The sequence below is a fragment of the Cebus imitator genome, unplaced genomic scaffold (assembly GCF_001604975.1).
Source record: "Cebus imitator isolate Cc_AM_T3 unplaced genomic scaffold, Cebus_imitator-1.0 Scaffold266, whole genome shotgun sequence".
In the NCBI taxonomy this organism is placed as follows: Eukaryota; Metazoa; Chordata; class Mammalia; order Primates; family Cebidae; genus Cebus; species Cebus imitator.
This window is the reverse complement of record NW_016107581.1, coordinates 861016-877654: the sequence shown is the minus strand read 5'-3', so window position 1 is coordinate 877654 and position 16639 is coordinate 861016. Positions and strand designations below refer to the sequence as shown.

At 55.8% G+C, this 16639-nt stretch overlaps 1 protein-coding gene across 2 annotated transcripts in view; it reads left to right on the top strand.

The window, feature by feature from the left end:
- Positions 1-10359, top strand: part of MEIS3 (Meis homeobox 3) — a 12243-nt gene extending 1884 nt beyond the window's left edge. The window contains exons 4-12 of one of the 2 annotated variants that reach the window (XM_017500422.2): positions 1010-1060; positions 1302-1400; positions 4599-4710; positions 4878-5026; positions 6367-6443; positions 6663-6721; positions 6828-6911; positions 7271-7324; positions 9925-10359. In XM_017500422.2, coding sequence (XP_017355911.1) covers positions 1010-1060; positions 1302-1400; positions 4599-4710; positions 4878-5026; positions 6367-6443; positions 6663-6721; positions 6828-6911; positions 7271-7320 — 681 coding nt within the window. In that variant the 3' untranslated portion in view covers positions 7321-7324; positions 9925-10359. Of the gene's footprint in view, positions 1-1009; positions 1061-1250; positions 1401-4598; positions 4711-4877; positions 5027-6366; positions 6444-6662; positions 6722-6827; positions 6912-7270; positions 7325-9924 lie in introns of both variants that reach the window. The other variant, XM_017500420.2, reaches the window with a different exon arrangement.
- Positions 10360-16639: the final 6280 nt, after the last annotated feature.

Below are 16639 nucleotides of genomic sequence, written 5' to 3'. Positions count from 1 at the left end.
CCTGGGCAATGTAGTGAGACCCCATCTCTGCGAAAACATTTAATTAGCGGGGTGTGGTGGCACGCACCTATGGTCCCAGGCACTTGGGAGGCTGAGGCAGAAGGATCGCTTCAGCCCCAAGAGGTCGAGGCTGCAGTGAGCCTTCATCAGCTCCAGAGAAAGAAAGAAAGAAAAAGAAAAGGAAGGAAGGAGGGAGAAAGGAGAGAGAAGAGGCGGGGCGCAGTGGCTCATGCCTATAATCCCAGCACTTTGGGAGGCCAAGGTGGGCGGATCACGAGGTTAGGAGTTCGAGACCAGCCTGGCCAACATAGTGAAACCCTGTCTCTACTAAAAATACAAAAATTAGCCAGGCATGGTGGCAGGTGCCTGTAATCTCAGCTACTTGGGAGGCTGAGGCAGGAGAATCGCTTGAACTTCGGAGGTGGAGGTTGCAGTGAGCTGAGATTGTGCCACTGCACTCCCAGCCTGGGTGACAAGACTGAGACTCCGTTTCTAAAAATAATAATAATAATAAAAAGAAGAAGAAGACAAGAAAGGAGGGGGAAACAGCCTGGCTTCTCCCGTCCTTTGCTCCCCAAGCTCTTGCCAGGGCTTCCTATTGGCCAAACGCTTTGGCAAAGGGCTCTGGGAAATGTGGCTTGCAGGTGGTGGGTGGGCCTGGAGCTGGGGGCCAGCAGGCGGAGGCGGTGGTGCTGAGGGGCCGCTGGGCTCACCTTCGTTCTTGCCCTTGTGATGGGCCCTTGTTCGCCTCCTGCCTGTCTCTCCTAGCCTGTCGCTCTCTAATGTCTCTGTCTTTCCCTCCGGCCACGCCGCTCTGGCTCTGTCCTTCGCTCCGCCCCGTCTCTGTTCTCTCTCCCCACTGCGCCTGCTGACCTTGTTGTCTCCTGTCTGGGTCATTTTATCTCACTCTTTCTATTTCTCTGTCTCTCCTCTCTTCCTCCTCCTCCTTCCTCCCTGCTCCCACCCCCGACTCCCTCCGTCTCCCCTCACCTCCCATCCCTGTTTTCAGATGATCCAGGCCATCCAAGTACTGCGGTTCCACCTGCTGGAGCTGGAGAAGGTGAGTGCGTCTCACCCCCCCCACACCCACCCCCTTGCTTGACCCCCCATCCCACCCCCTCTTGTCACCTCCACCCCCCACCTTCCAGCTCTCTCCCCACTGGAGTTGAAGCAGAATGCCGCCCCCAGTCCTGTGCACCCCAGCCCTGCACCCCCGGGTGGCCCCCCCCAGTACCCCGGTGCCCCCCCAGGTCCACGACCTGTGCGACAACTTCTGTCACCGCTACATCACCTGCCTCAAGGGAAAGATGCCCATCGACCTGGTCATCGAGGATCGGGACGGCGGCTGCAGGGAGGACTTCGAGGACTACCCCGCCTCGTGCCCCAGCCTCCCAGACCAGGTGGGCCCCGGGGGGGTGCCATGCAGCATCCTGCAGCCACCGCCATGCCTGGACACCACAGAAGGGCGCACACGCACCACACAGCTGCAGATGGGGCCACAGTCGGCCTGATCATGGGGCACACATATGCACACAGCCACGCAGATGGGGACACACACACACACGCACACATATGCACACAGCCACGCAGGTGGGGAAACACACACACACACACACACACACACACACACACACCAGTGGCTGCAGGCACCACCCACAGACTCTGCTACATCCACACAGGTCCACACATGGGCACACCAGCTCAGCAACAGCCATTTCCGCTCACAGCCGGACGCAGCATTTACCGTGAACTCACACACACATCCCAGCTGGACAGCAGCAGCATGGAACACGGCCGCATTCCGCACCCCGCTCTCGAGCACCTGTGTGTCCACCGCATACGCACACCCACTCCAGCCACACAACAGCCACACAGATGGAGACAGAGCCAGACAGCCCCAGGCACTGCCCGGCGAACTCAGATACAGGCACGCTTCGGCCCAGACTGGCCACGGTGCCCTCTTGCACACACGTGACCCTGGCCACGTAACAGGCGGGCTGCAGCCGAGATGGCACACACACCACCCATCCATGCAGACTTGGAAGTAGACTCATAGGCTCAGATGCGGCCGCACAGAATCAAACCCAGCAACTCAATGAGGTGGCGCCGTGTCAGTCGGAGCCTCACTAGTTTTACCCACTTAGGACACCAGACAGCAAACACACACGGGAGAGCCATGTGGATCCCAGCTCGCTGAGGCTGCGTAAAAAGTCACACGAGAGCCACACCCATGCAGTCCTGCTGCCGGCACACCCGGCAGTGACATCCTCACAGCACATGCACACACACCCACCCCACACAGCCTTGGATACACACACGTGACGACCACCCCACAGCCGGACACACCCATAGTCCTGGAGCCTCGGTCTTTTTTTTTTGAGATGGAGCCTCACTTTGTCACCTAGACTGGAGTGCAGTGGTGTGATCTCAGCTCACTGCAACCTCTGCATCCTATGTTCAAGCAATTCTTCTGCCTCAGTCTCCTATCTAGGACTACAGGCACCTGCTACCACACTGGCTAATTTTTGTATTTTTAGTAGAAACAGGGTTTCACCATGTTGGCCAGGCTGGTGTTGAACTCCTGACCTCAAGTGATCTGCCCTCCTTAGCCTCCCAGAGTGGTGGGCATGAGCCACTGTGCCTGGCCAAGTCCCAGAGGCTGGTACCCACTTGCACAGGAATCATAGCAGTGTGCAGATGAGACACCCGAACCCTCAAACTACAGTCACAAACAGAAAAATGTAGCACCTGGTGATGGCCGGGAGCAGTGGCTCACACCTGTAATCCCAGCACTTTGAGAGGCCAAGGCAGGCAGATCACGAGGTCAGGAGTTTGAGACCAGCCTGGCCAACATGGTGAAACCCCATCTCTACTAAAGATACAAAAAATTAGCCAGGCGTGGTGGCACACACCTGTAATCGCAGCTACTCAGGAGTCTGAGGCAGGAGAATCGCTTGAACCAAGAAGGTGGAGGTTGCCATGAGCCAAGATCGTTCCATTGCACTCCAGCCTGGGTGACAGGGCAAGACTCCGTCTCAAAAAAAGAAAAGAAAAAGATAATACAGCCCCAGACCCCCTTAGCTACAAATCTGAGACCTCAAAATCTCTGAAACTGAAAATCTTGGATTTTATCCCATAAATTTAGTGCAAACTCATTTGGCAGCAAAAGCTGACCTGAACTAATGAGGGGCTAGTTAAAGTCTTTATATATGCCACTTAGTTAAATATTCATCCGTGTTGCTGTAGAAATGTTAATGAGTTTGATGATGAGGTTGTGCCCCAGACCCTGCCTGCGCCTGCGATGGTTGCAAACTGCATGATGTATGCGCAGATTTACTGCCTAAAAATGTGAAATGGGTCGGGTGCGGTGGCTCACGCCTGTTACCCCAGCACTTTGGGAGGCAGAGGCGGGTAGATTGCTTGAGCCCAGGAGTTCAAGACCAACCTGACCAACGTGGCAAAACGTCTCTACTAAAAATACAAAAATTAGCCAGGTGTGGTAGTGGGCGTCTGTAACCCCAGCTACTTGACTGCTCAGGAGACTGGGGCACGAGAATCGAGAATCGCTTGAACCAAGGCAACAGTAGCCTAGATCACGTAACTATGCCCCAGCCTGGGTAACAGAGTGAGACCCTGTCTCAAAATAAAAATAAAATGTGGAATTTTCCGAATCGTGAGACACTTCTGGCCCCAAGGATTTTTTTTTTTTTTTTTTTTTTGAGACAGGGTCTTGCTCTGTCGCCAGTCTGGAGCACAGTGGCCTGACCTCGGCTCACTGCAACCTCTGCCCCCTGGGTTCAAGCAATTCTTCTGCCTCAGCCTCCCAACTAGCTGGGACTGCAGGTGCCTGCCACCACCCCCGCTAATTTTTGTATTTTTAGTAGAGACGGGGTTTCACCATGTTGGCCAGGATGGTCTCGATCTCTTGACCTCGTGATCTGCCTGCCTCAGCCTCCCAAAGTGCTGGGATTATAGGCATGAGCCACCGTGCCCGGCCTGGCCCCAGGGATTTTAGATAAGATACCCTAGACGGTGTAAGGTCATCTTGTTTGAGCTTCTATGTAATGAAGTCATTCCTGAATACTGCCCACACTCCGTCGGGAATATTATTGTCCATTTTGTGTTTCTTCTTTTTTTTTGAGACGGAGTTTCACTTTGCTGCCCAGGCTAGACTAGAGTGCCTTGGTGCCATCTCGGCTCACTGCAATCTCTGCCTCCCAGGTTCAAGCAATTCTCCTGTTTCAGCCTCCCGAGTAGCTGGGATTATAGGCACTTGCCAGCACGTCCGGCTAATTTTTTGTATTTTTAGTGGAGACAGGGTTTCACCATGTTAGTCAGGCTGGTCTTGATCTCCTGACTTCAGGTGATCCTCAGGTGATCCTCGGCCTCCCAAAGTGCTGGGATTACAGGCATGAGCCACCGTACCCCGTCCTGTCCTTCATTTTCCAAGGAAGGAAACAGAGGCTCAGAGAGGGGACGTGACTTGCCTGAGATCACACAGCTCGGAAGGAGGCAGCGACTGGCTTCCCATCCAGCAGGCCTGGCTCCAGAACCCATGCCCCAAGCCTTGGCACTAACTTCTGACTCTTGTTTTATAGAATAATACATGGATTCGAGACCACGAGGACAGCAGGTCTATACATTTGGGGACCCCGGGCCCATCCAGCGGGGGCCTGGCCTCCCAGAGTGGGGACAACTCCAGTGACCAAGGTGAGAATCTTAGGAGGTGGAGGGGAAACAGGGAAGTCAACCAGAGGATTGAAGGTAGATCACAGGTAGTACTTCCAGAGGGGCAGAGATGCCTGGGGTGTGGAGTGCTGTCCTGGGGGAGAGTTCTGGGGCCCTCTGGTCCCCCACTCTTCACTGCCCTCCCTCAGGAGATGGGCTGGACACCGGCGTAGCCTCTCCCAGTTCTGGTGAGGAAGGTGAGGACTTGGACCAGGAGCGACGGCGGAACAAGAAGAGGGGGATCTTCCCCAAGGTGGCCACCAACATCATGCGAGCCTGGTTGTTCCAGCACCTCTCGGTGAGAGCCCTGCTGCCCGGGTGCAGGGTGGGCGTGGGGAGATGGAGGAGGGTGGGCCACAGAGACTGGGACCCAGAGACACCCAGAAATGGGACACTGAGGCAGCAGGAAATTTTTCGAGAGACTCTCACAGACGTGGAGAATTGTGACAGGAGCCGGCAGCAGTGAGTGCCACCTGTGTGCAGGTGCTGCTCGGGACATTTCACTGACTAAGTCTGTCCCACGAACCATCCATCTGTCCATTAACCCACCCATCAGTCATCCACCCAACGTACCCTTGGAGGGAGGGGCTACTGTTATCTCCTTTTAGCAGATAAGGAGGAGACAGAGGAACAGAGAGGTTAGGAGACTTGCGTAAGGTCACACAGCCAGAAGTGGATTCAAAGGCAGGCAGTCTGGCCTTAACTACTGCACCACACTGCCTCAAGGACAGAGGAGAAAAACAGAGCCAGGAACAGAGGGACACAGAGATTTGGGGAGGACCAAGTCAGAGGAAGATAGAGACGGAGAGGCTGAGTCACAGAGGTACAGAGACAGACAGAGACTTGGAGGCAGGGAGGGACCGAATCCCAGAGAGAGAGAGAGAGAGATACAGAGACACACATAGAGTGAGACAGAAAATGTGAGAGCCACAAAGAGAGAAATGGAGAGCCAGACACAGTGGCTCACACCTGTAATCCCAGCACTTTGAGAGGCCAAGGCAGGAGGATCGCTTGAGCCCAGGAGTTCGAGACCAGCCTGGGCAATATAGTAAGACCCTGTCTTAAAAAAAAAAAATTAGCCAGGCATGGTGGTGCACACCTGTGATCCCAGCTACTCAGGAGGCTGAGGCCGGAGGATTGATTGACCCAGGGAGGCTGAGGCTGCAGTGAGCCATGAAGATACCACTGCATTCCAGCCTGAGTGACAGAGCGAGACCCTGTTTCAAAAAAAAAGGAAGGGGAATTGAAGGAAAAAAAAAAAGAGAAATTTATGGGGAGAGGCCCACACAGAGACTCTTGACAGATTTAGAAAGGGAGGGTCTGGGCTTTGCTTCCCTCCCCCATGCCAGTGAAGCCCCCTCCCCCACGCCACAGGAGTCCCCTCCCCCAGCATGGTCTCTCTAATCAGAGCTGGCCAATTAACCTCTAATAGCTGGAAGGGGGGGGAGGGGGGGTGCTCACAGGCATGTAATTGCCCCAAGTCTGGGGCTCGCTTGGCCTCCATCCTGGGCAGCGCAGAGACGCTCAGACGCGCCAGCTCCCCTGGGCGCCCCATCCCTGGGACCCCGGCGGGTCAGACTTTGGGGTTCAGACCGCGGCCGGCCAGGCAGGCAGAGTGACTCTTGCTGGTGGCCGCAGCACCCGTACCCGTCGGAGGAGCAGAAGAAACAGCTGGCACAGGACACGGGGCTCACCATCCTGCAAGTCAACAACTGGTGAGTGGCCCAGGAGGGTCCGTGGGCCAGCCAGGGGTGGGAACCGGGGCGCTGTCCGCGGTGCTGACGGAGGCCCCGAGCCCCATGGAGCCTCTGCCCCTGCTCGCCCAGCCCTGCCTCCACACCGTGGTCCTTTCCGCCCGGCCTGCTCTGCGTTCGTCTCGGCCCCTCTCCCACTCCCTCTTTTCACCCAACTCCGTTTCCTTGACCGCCTCTCAGGTTCATTAACGCCCGGAGACGCATCGTGCAACCGATGATCGATCAATCCAACCGCACAGGTACAGGGGAAGGCAGGGACGGAGAGCCTGGGGTTCTTAGGAGGGCGTCCAAGCTGGGCCCCGGGCTTCCTGGGGCTTAGCCTGTACCTCTCAACCCCCTTCGCAGGGCAGGGTGCAGCCTTCAGCCCAGAGGGCCAGCCCATCGGGGGCTACACCGAGACGCAGCCACATGTGGCCGTCGGGCCTCCGGGTAAGCCCCGCCCCTTAGCTAGGCCCCGCCCTTCACCAGCCCCGCCCCTCCGCCCCTGGCCCCACCTCTGAAACAAAGACGCCCCCACCTGAGATTCAATTCAAGCGGAATACAGTGTGCCACCTTCCTAGGCAGATTTCCTGGTCTCCTACCTTTTCCTTACAACCTCACTTCTTCCAGACTTCAAGCCCACCACCTCGCAAGGCTCCATTTTTTCTTAAAAGGGCCAGTACCTTCTTAAAAGATGACTCAGTCTATCCTGGTAGAGGGATCGCCTGGTGAAGGAAGAGGTGGGGGAGACTTCCAGGCATTTGGGGTGTCTCTGAAGGACCCACTGACGTTCCTTTTTTGTCTTCCAGGACCAGTGGGGATGAGTTTGAACTTGGAAGGAGACTGGCATTATTTATAGAGGCGTGAGTGTCCGAGGGCTGGGGACTGTGCAGCTCCCAAACCTCCATAAGACCTCAGGACTCCAAGAGTGGGCACACCCAGAGCAGGCTCAGCCTGGGTCCCTGCACTGCGGGTTTTCTGAGGCTTGATGGGAAGATGTTTCCTCCATCCCTCCACCCCTCCAACCCCATTTCTCTTCTCCATGTATTCATCTATCTACCTCCTCACCCATCTGTCCATGTCGTTGTCCATCCATCACTTGTCCACCCACAATGCATCCATCCAAATCCAGTCCTCTCCCTACCCATTCACTATCCGGCCACACGTTCGCCCACTCGCCCCATCCATCTATTCTCTCACCAGCCCACTCATCCATCTGCCTCCACACTGACCAACCATCCACACACCTCCCCATTTATCTGTGCGTTCACCCACCCCCCTACCCAGGCATCCCCCCATCTACCCATCAACGCACTCACTCGTCCACTCACACATCCCATTATTCGTATATCCACCCACTCACCACCCACCACCCATCATCCATCAATCCATCCATCCCTACACCCATCCATCTATGATACATCTCCAAACATAAATTGAGCCTTCATTCCCTCCTGACATGCCTCAGGTAGGGTCTGGATCTTGAGAAGATTCTGGTCTTGTGGGGAAGTTGGCAACCCCAGAGACAATCCAGTGCAACCGCTCAAACAATAAAACAGTTTTCCCATAGGAGGGAATGGGGTATCAGGGAAGACTTCCCGGAGGAAGTGGCCTCTGAATGGGGCCCTGAAGGATGAATAGGAGTCCACTGGGCAGAGTAGGGGATAGTGTTAGGAGGGGGGCATCATTTGACTCTCCCAGGCCATGAGTCTCCTGTGGCCTGGTATGATGGCAGCACTTTAGAGCATCTTCTCATTTAGTCTTTACCACAACTCCGAAAGGAAAAGACTATTGCCTAATTTTCATTTCACAGATGAGAAAACTGAGGTTTGGAGAGAAGAGGTCACTTGCACAGGTCTACCCTGCTTACAAAAGCAGAGAGAACAGCATGTGCAAAGGCCCAGGGTGGGGAGGCAGCCTGGCGTTTCCAAAGCACAGATCAGAGTTTGACTCTCTCTGGATTAAACCATTTGTGGCTCCCTAGTGCCGTCTGGACAAAGTCCTGACTCCTTAGTTTAGTGTCCATCTATCCCCTGAGCCCCTCTGTGCCCAGCCCTGTGCTGGGTGATGTTGGGGACACAACAGTGACCATGACAGCCCCAGCCCTGCCCTCCTGGGGCACAAAGTCCAGTGAAGGGGACAGACCCATCTGCAGATGGTGATGACCCAGGATGGGCAGCACTGGGATGGGGAAGCCCAGGAAGCGGAGGAGGTCACAGGGGCGGGCGTTGGACCTGGGATTGGGGGAGGTGTTCAGAGAGGGCTTCCTGGAAGAGGGGGCATCTGACCCAGACTGGAGGATTCAGGGAAGGCTGCCTGGGGGAGAGGACTTCAGAGGTGAGACCAGGAGAATGGGAGGAGTGAGGCAGGAGAGGAGTGTCTGTAGAGGGAATAGCATGTGCCAAGGCCAGGAGAGCTTGGGAATCTCAGGGCTGTGAGACAGCCCCGGCCCCCTGCACACAAGGAGGAAGTTCTCCATGGGCTGGGTTGAGGCAGGCAGCCGGGCAGGTGGGTAATGAATTCAGGGTCAGCAGAAAGGCCCCGGGGATGAGAGCGGAGGCCTGCCCAGGGCCTGGGTGTGGAGGCGGGTGCTGGGGGCCGAGCCTGGGAAGAAGGGACAGGCAGGCATGTCCAGGCCGGGTAGGACAGTGGGTGACTCAGCTCTGGCATGCTCAAGCATGTGTGGGGATGGTCTGGGAGAGTGTCAGGGATCTCTGGGCTCAGTCGTCATGGTAGGGGCTTCTCACCCATGGCCTGGCTACCCCCTGGCCTCTTTTCTCTGCTTCTGTCTGTCTCTCCACTGCTGTCTTCTCCCTTGTCTGTTTTTAGAGAGAGGATCTCTCCCTGTCATCCAGGCTGGAGTGCAGTGTGCAGTCATGGCTCACTGTAGCCTCCACCCCCCCAGTTAAGGAGTCCTCTGGCCTCAGCCTCCCAAGTAGCTAAGACCACTAGTGTGCGCCATCATACGTGGCTAATGTTTATTTTGTTTTTGTAGAGACGGGGGTCTTGCTTTGTTCCCCAGGCTGGTCTTGAACCCCTGGGCTCAAGCGATCCCCGTCTCTGCCTCCCAAGGTGCTGTGGTTACAGGTGTGAGCCACTGCGCCCACCCTCCTCTCTCTCTCCATCTCTCCATTTCTGTATGACTGCTTCTCTCTCTCCCCACGTCGTCCTCTCTGACCCCTCCAGGTCTCTCTGTCCCACTCTGCCCGTCTCTGTCCTTGTTGTTCTCTGTCTCTCTGTCTCTGGGTCTCTCTCCCACCCTCGCCTCTGCTCTGATTCTCTGTCTCCCTCTTTCTCATCACTGCATCTCTTCTCTCTGTGGCCCTCCCACATTCCTGCATCATTCCCCGCCAGCCACTCTGTGTCCCCCTCACGTGGGCGCTGATGAGGGCTGCACAGCGGGCTGGGGTGGGGCCAGGCCCTCTGCCCGCTCCTGACTTGGCCTCTCCTCCCCTCGCCACAGATCCAGCCTCCGCTGTGACCACCAGCCTCACACTGGCTCTGGTTCCCACCTGGTCCTCTGGCTTCAGGACCCCACCTCCAAAGGCCCCTCCACTCAACGCCTACCTCCCCAGGGCCCTGCTGGGACATGGGGGCCTGACTGCCCACCCAAGGGGCTCTCAAGGACACCGACAAGGCCTGCAGGCCCTGAGCCCCACTTCTGCCTTCACCTCTGCCTGGGACCCACGCTGGACTCCTGGGCCTTGGTCCCCAGAAGGTGGCAGCTGGGGCCTCACCGCCAGGACAGAGAAGGGACAGGGGTGGCTGGGCAGCCAGGGAAGGAGGGTTGCCCGGATCCGACATTTTGGAGAGATTCCTTCACCCTCCTGTCCCCCCGCCTCCCCTCTCTAATTTCTTCTTTTTTTTTAATGATAAAAGTCTTAAAAACACAAAGCCACCAATTGGAGTGTTTGTGTCTATTCCAGGATTTCAAATTCTTACCAGTTTGAAGCTCATTAATCATGAGTAAGAATACTAATTGGCCGGGCGCAAGCGTGATGGCGCACGCCTGCAATCCCAACCGTTTGGGAGGCCAAGGTGGGTGGATCACTTAAGGCCAGGAGTTCAATACCAGCCTGGGCAATATAGTGTGACCGCATCTGTACAAAAGCAAACAAATTGGGTGTGGTGGTGCATGCCTGCAGTTTCAGCTACTCGGGAGCCTCCCAGAGTGCTGGGATTACAGCTGTGAGCCACCATACCTGGCCTAGACGCCACCTCTTAACTACAGGGAGCTGCAAAATCACTGCAAGAAATGTGGTTGCCAGGGAGAATGCAGTCTCAGGGCCATGGGTGTGTCACTTTGCCAGCTGTGGCTCTCCACGTCCTCTGTCCTGTGGGAAATGAGCAGGTTAGGCATGGACACCCTCACTTCCAAGGCTGCTGGATGGACATAGGTTCGAATCTCGCCTCTGGAAGGTGACAGCTGTGGCACTTCAGGTTATGACTTCACCTGTCTGGGCCCCGGTTTCCACGTCTGGACAATGGGGAGAGCAGCCGTGCCTGTCTTCTAGGATTGCGCTGATGGTGGAGGTGTCTCGAGGGACACGTGGGGAACCGTGCCCCGCCTGCAAGCAGCCATCACAGGCAGAGGCTAACCAGGAAAACAGGTTCAGAAAGCAATGTGAGTCTCTTGGGGTTCTCAGCTTTCCAGACCTCTGACCCCCCCACACACTCCAGAGAGAGAGAGAGACCACCAAGGCGAGTGTGGACTGTCCCCCTGCCTGTTTCTGTCTCTCTCCCTCTTGTTCTCTGTCTCTATCTTGTTCGCTCCTTGTATTTCTCTGTCCCCTTCCCTACTGGAAACCCACATCTTCAGGGCCTCCCTCTCCCTTCTTCAGAGTCCAGGTGAGCTCTCTCCCTCGGACTCCGGCTGCTTCATCTCGTCTCACTGCCCTCTAGGCCCCTCTCCCTAGCGCCCCTCAGCCCCTCCGCCATCCATGCACCCCCTTCGTCGCCCTCTCCTTGGATCCATCCTTGGACCTCTGAGTCTCTTTGGCACCCCCAGCCATGTTCACTGCTGCTCTGTTATCAAGGCTCAAGGGGCACGTGTGTGAGTTTTTGAAGACTGCCATGAAAAATGTGTTCCTGGACCCCCTGAGTCCCTTTTGGGTGGGCCCAGGTGGAGAGATTCGCACAGAGACACACACGTCGCTATAAGCAGACCCACATGCAAATATGCACATGGACACTCGGAAACATACACAGACATAAAGGATGCACAGAAGATACGCCACACGCAGCCAGGCGCGGTGGCTCACGGCTTTAATCCCAGCACTTTGGGAGGCTGAGGTGGGCAGATCACTTGACGTCAGGAGTTCGAGACCAGCCTGGCCAACACAGTGAAATCCTGTCTCTACTAAAATACAAAAAAATTAAAAGGGCATGGTGGCACACATCTGTAATCCCAGCTACTCAGGAGGCTGAGGCAGGAGAATTGCTTGAACCCAGGAGGTGATGGAGGCTGCAGTGAGCTGAGATGAAGCCACTGCACTCCAGTCTGGGCAACAGAGTGAGACTCCATCTCGAAAAAGAAAATATCTGCTGAGTGGACAAGTGAATGAACAAAATCCCAGGACAGGCCGGGCGCAGTGGCTCACGCCTGTAATCCCAGCACTTTGGGAGGCCGAGGCAGGCAGATCACTTGAGGTCAGGAGTTTGAGATCAGTCTGGGCAACATGGTGAGACCCCACCTCTACTAAAAATACAAAAATTAGCCAGGTGTGGTGACGCCCACCTGTAATCCCAGCTTCTTGGGAGGCTGAGGCAGGAGAATCGCTTGAAACAGAGGTGGAGTTTGCAGTGAGCTGAGATCGCACCACTGCACTCCAGCCTGGGTGACAAGAGCAAGACTCTGTCTCAAAAAAAAGGGGGATAAGTGTCACAAAAAGAACAGGCACAGGATGAGAGCATGGGCTGCCACTTTTATGATCTTATGGGGCCCTCCAGTGAGGGCTGGGTCCCGGCTCTGTTCTAGGACGGTACCTGAGAATCTGTTAAACCCTATGCAGCCCTGGGAGGTGGGTGCCATCACAGTCCCCATTTCCCAGATGAGGAAGCAGGACCAGAGAGGTGAAGTGGCTCGTCCAAGGTCACACAGCTGGAGATTGTAGGGCTGGACTCCATTTGAATCCAGACAGCCTGGCTCCAGGGCCCAGGCACTAACCATTGCACTTCCAGCCTCGTTTTTTTGAGACGGAGTCTTGCTCTGTTGCCCAGGATGGAGTGCAGTGGCACGATCTTGGCTCACTGCAACCTGCGCCTCCCGGGTTCAAGCAATTCTCCTGCCTCAGTCTCCTGAGTAGCTGGGATTACAAGGGCCCACCAGAGAGACCAGCTAATTTTTTTGTATTTTTAGTAAAGACGGGGGTTTCATCATCCTGGCCAGGCTGGTCTTGAATTCCTGACCTCAGGTGATCTGCCCACCTCGGCCTCCCAAAGTGCTGGGATTACAGGCATGAGCCACTGTGCCCAGCCCTCTTTTTCTTAAAATAGAATTTCCTGAGATTCTGATTTTTAATTAATTTTTTTTTTTTTTTTAGACAGTCTTACGCCGTCGCCCAGGCTGGAGCGCAGGGGCCCAATTTCAGCTCACCACAACCTCTGCCTCCCAGATTCAAACAATTCCCATACCTCAGCCTCCCAAGTAGCTGGGACAACAGGTGCACATTATTACTTACACCTGGCTAATTTTTGTACTTTTTAGTAGAGACAGGGTTTCACCATGTTGGCCAGGCTGGTCTTGAACTCCTGACCTCAAGTGATCTGCCCACCTAGTCCTCACAAAGTGCTGAGATTACAGGGGTGAGCCACCACAGCTGGCCTGATTTTTAATGTTTTTGAGATAGGGTCTCACTCTGCAATCACGGCTCACTGCAGCCTCCAACTCCGGCACTCCGGCAATTGTCCTTCCTCAGTCTCCCCAGCAGCTGAGACTATAGGCACACGCCACCATGCCTGGCTAATTGTTTATATTTGTTGGTAGAGATGGCTTTTCACCATGTTTCCCAGGCTGGTCTTGAACTCCTGGGTTCAAGCCATCTGCCTCCCTCGGCCTCCCAAGATGCTGGGATTACAGGGGTGAGCCACCGCACCCAGCCTGATACTGTTTTTCTATGAGGAGAGTTGATCACTCCCAAAACTCCCTGGGACTCAAGTGGGATGAGTGATGGGTAGACGGCTTCAAACTATCACCTTCCCCTGAAGGCAAGTGGGGTGGGGGTGAGGCGGGGGTGGGGGAAGAAGCCGGGGGTGGGGGGAGAAGCCGGGGGTGGGGGGAGAAGCCGGGGGTGGGGGGAGAAGCCGGGGGTGGGGGGAGAAGCCGGGGGTGGGGGGAGAAGCCGGGGGTGGGGGGAGAAGCCGGGGGTGGGGGGAGAAGCCGGGGGTGGGGGGAGAAGCCGGGGGTGGGGGGAGAAGCCGGGGGTGGGGGGAGAAGCCGGGGGTGGGGGGAGAAGCCGGGGGTGGGGGGAGAAGCCGGGGGTGGGGGGAGAAGCCGGGGGTGGGGGGAGAAGCCGGGGGTGGGGGGAGAAGCCGGGGGTGGGGGGAGAAGCCGGGGGTGGGGGGAGAAGCCGGGGGTGGGGGGAGGCAGGGGCAGGCCAAGGCTTTGAGGTCCAGTGAGAGGAGAGAGAGTTGCTCATTGTGTTCCCTGCCTGGTGAGGGGAGGGGTCCCAGCAGCTGCGACACTTGAGAAGTCGGGGAGGGAATAGCTCCCCTCTTCCCCTCCTCCCCCTTTCCCCAGAACCTGGAAATGCCTCTCCTTAACGTAATCCTCTCCAATTAAACCAATTGGATGTGCCTGGAGAGAAGGGAAGTTGGGTGGGAGGTTAATTGTAACTAAAAATACCTCCCCGGCTTCCTGGGAGGAGGAACGCCGCTGGACCTGCTGTAAGGTAGGTGGGCATAGCTGAGCAGAAAGGGCCCCTGGTCCGGGGACAACCTGGGTCGTGGGGGTGAGGACCCAGGGAACAAGCGGGCGGGGCGTGGGGGCTGCGGTCGGCGTGTGTCCTCTGGGCCTGCGGACTTGGAACGTGGTGGTCGTGGGCGGTGGTGGAGGGACGGTGGTGTGGCTGGAGCCACCGCCCGCGTGTCCTGTTGCTGAATTCGGTATGTGAGTGTCGCTGAGCGGTGGCGTCTGTCACACGTGCCTTGGTAGAGGCGGTGCGTGTCTGTGTAGGTTCGCGTCTGTGACGAGGAGGCTGCACTTGCGTCGGCTCTGAGGTCCGCTGAGGATACAGTTGCTTACTGTATCCCCTCTTTCGTCGGGCTGGGATTGTGTGACGAGCTGGTCTCCATCAACCGTATCTGTGTCCACGCATCGCTGTGTCACAGTCGCTCTCCTCCTAGGTCAGAACTTACACCAGGACTTTGGGAGGCTGAGCTGTGTGGACCATGTGAGGTCACGAGTTCAAGACCAGCCTGGCCAATGTGGTGAAACCCTGGCTCTTTTAAAAATACAAAGATTAGGTCAGGCATGGTGGCTCATGCCTGTAATCCCTGCACTTTAGGAGGTTGAGGCAGGCGGATCACCTGAGGTCAGGAGTTCGAGACCAGCCTGGCCAAAAAGATGAAACCCCGTCCCTACTAAAAAGACAAAAAAAATTAGCCAGGCGTGATGGCAGGTGCCTGTAATTCCTGGCTACTCAGGAGGCTGAGGCAGGAGAATTGCTTGAACGTGGGAGGTGAGGTTGCAGTGAGCTGCTCCAGCCTGGGTGATGGAGCAAGAATCGGAAAGCCTGACTCTGATGAGGATAATTAGATCTCAAGGTAGCAGGGACCAAGTGACTAAAGTTAATAATCAAAGGCAAGGTGGGCGCAGTTACCGTGTGCACAGCAGAGTCAGGGCAGCCATCAGAGTGCTACGACTTGGCTCAGCGGTGGCTCACGCCAGTAATCCCAACATTTTGGGAGGCCTCGGTGGAAGAATCTTTTTTTTTTTTTTTTTTTTTTTTTTTTTGAGATGGAGCTCCCAGGCTGGAGCGCAGTGGTGCAATCTCAGCTTACTGCAACCTCTGCCTCCCGGGTTCAAGAGATTTTTCTGCCTCAGCCTCCTGAGTAGCTAGGATTACAGACGCACGCCACCATGCCCAATTAAGTTTTGTAATTTTAGTAGAAATGGGGTTTCACCATATTGGTCAGGCTGGTCTCAAACTCCTGACCTCAGGTGATCTACCCGGCTCGGCCTCCCAAAGTGCTGGGATTACAGGCATGAGACACCACACCCAGCGGGAGAATCTCTTGAGGCCAGGAGTTCGAGACTAGCCTGAGCAACATAGAACCCATCTCTATAAAAAATTTAAACAACTGGCCAGATGTGGTGGCTGGTACCTGTGGTCCCAGCTACTCGGGAGACTGAGGCAGGAGGATCACTTGAGCCCAGGACGTCGGGGCTGCAGTGAGCTGATTGTGCCACTGCACTCCAGCCTGGGCGGCAGAATGAAACCCTATCACTAAAGATAATAAATTTTAAGAAAGAATTCCAGGAACCCACCCCTAACACCAGCCCTTCCCTCCCTCTGCAGAACAAAGGCCCCATCAGAGGGGACGTGCTGGGCGTCAGGGTCAGCTTCTGGGAGGAGGAAGGTGGGAGCTAAGACCTGAAGGATGATGAGGCGTCAGGGGGGTGGAAGGGAGAAGCTCAGGAGGTGGGGAAGGCGGAGCTGCACGGGTCCTCAAGGGTTGGAGGGAGCCGCGGAGGAAGGCAGGCCCGTGAACTTTGCGGGGTAGGCAATGATCCTGCCTCCCTCCAGGGGGAGCTGAAGAGCCATGGATTTCTTTTTGTTAACAGCTTCATTGATATCTAATTCATACATCATAAAATTCACCTATTTAAAGCGTACAGTGTATTTGGCTTCTAGTGTATTTATAGGGTTGTGCACCCGTCACCATAATTAATTCTAGAATATTTTCAACATCCCCCAAAGAAACTCTGAACCCTTTTGGCAGTGATCGACAGCCCCCAGTCCTTGGCAACCACCAATCCCCTTTCTGTCTCCATGGGTTTGCCTATTCTGGACACTTCGCGGAAGTGGAATCGCACTACGTTGCCCTTTGTGACTGGCTTCTTTCGGCGGCCTGTCTTCCAGCTGCAGGACTGCTGTAGTGTGTGGTGTCAGTCATTCCATTTTTTGTGCAAGCTTTTTGTTTTCTTTTTTTGTGTGTGTGAGAAGGAGTTTTGCTCT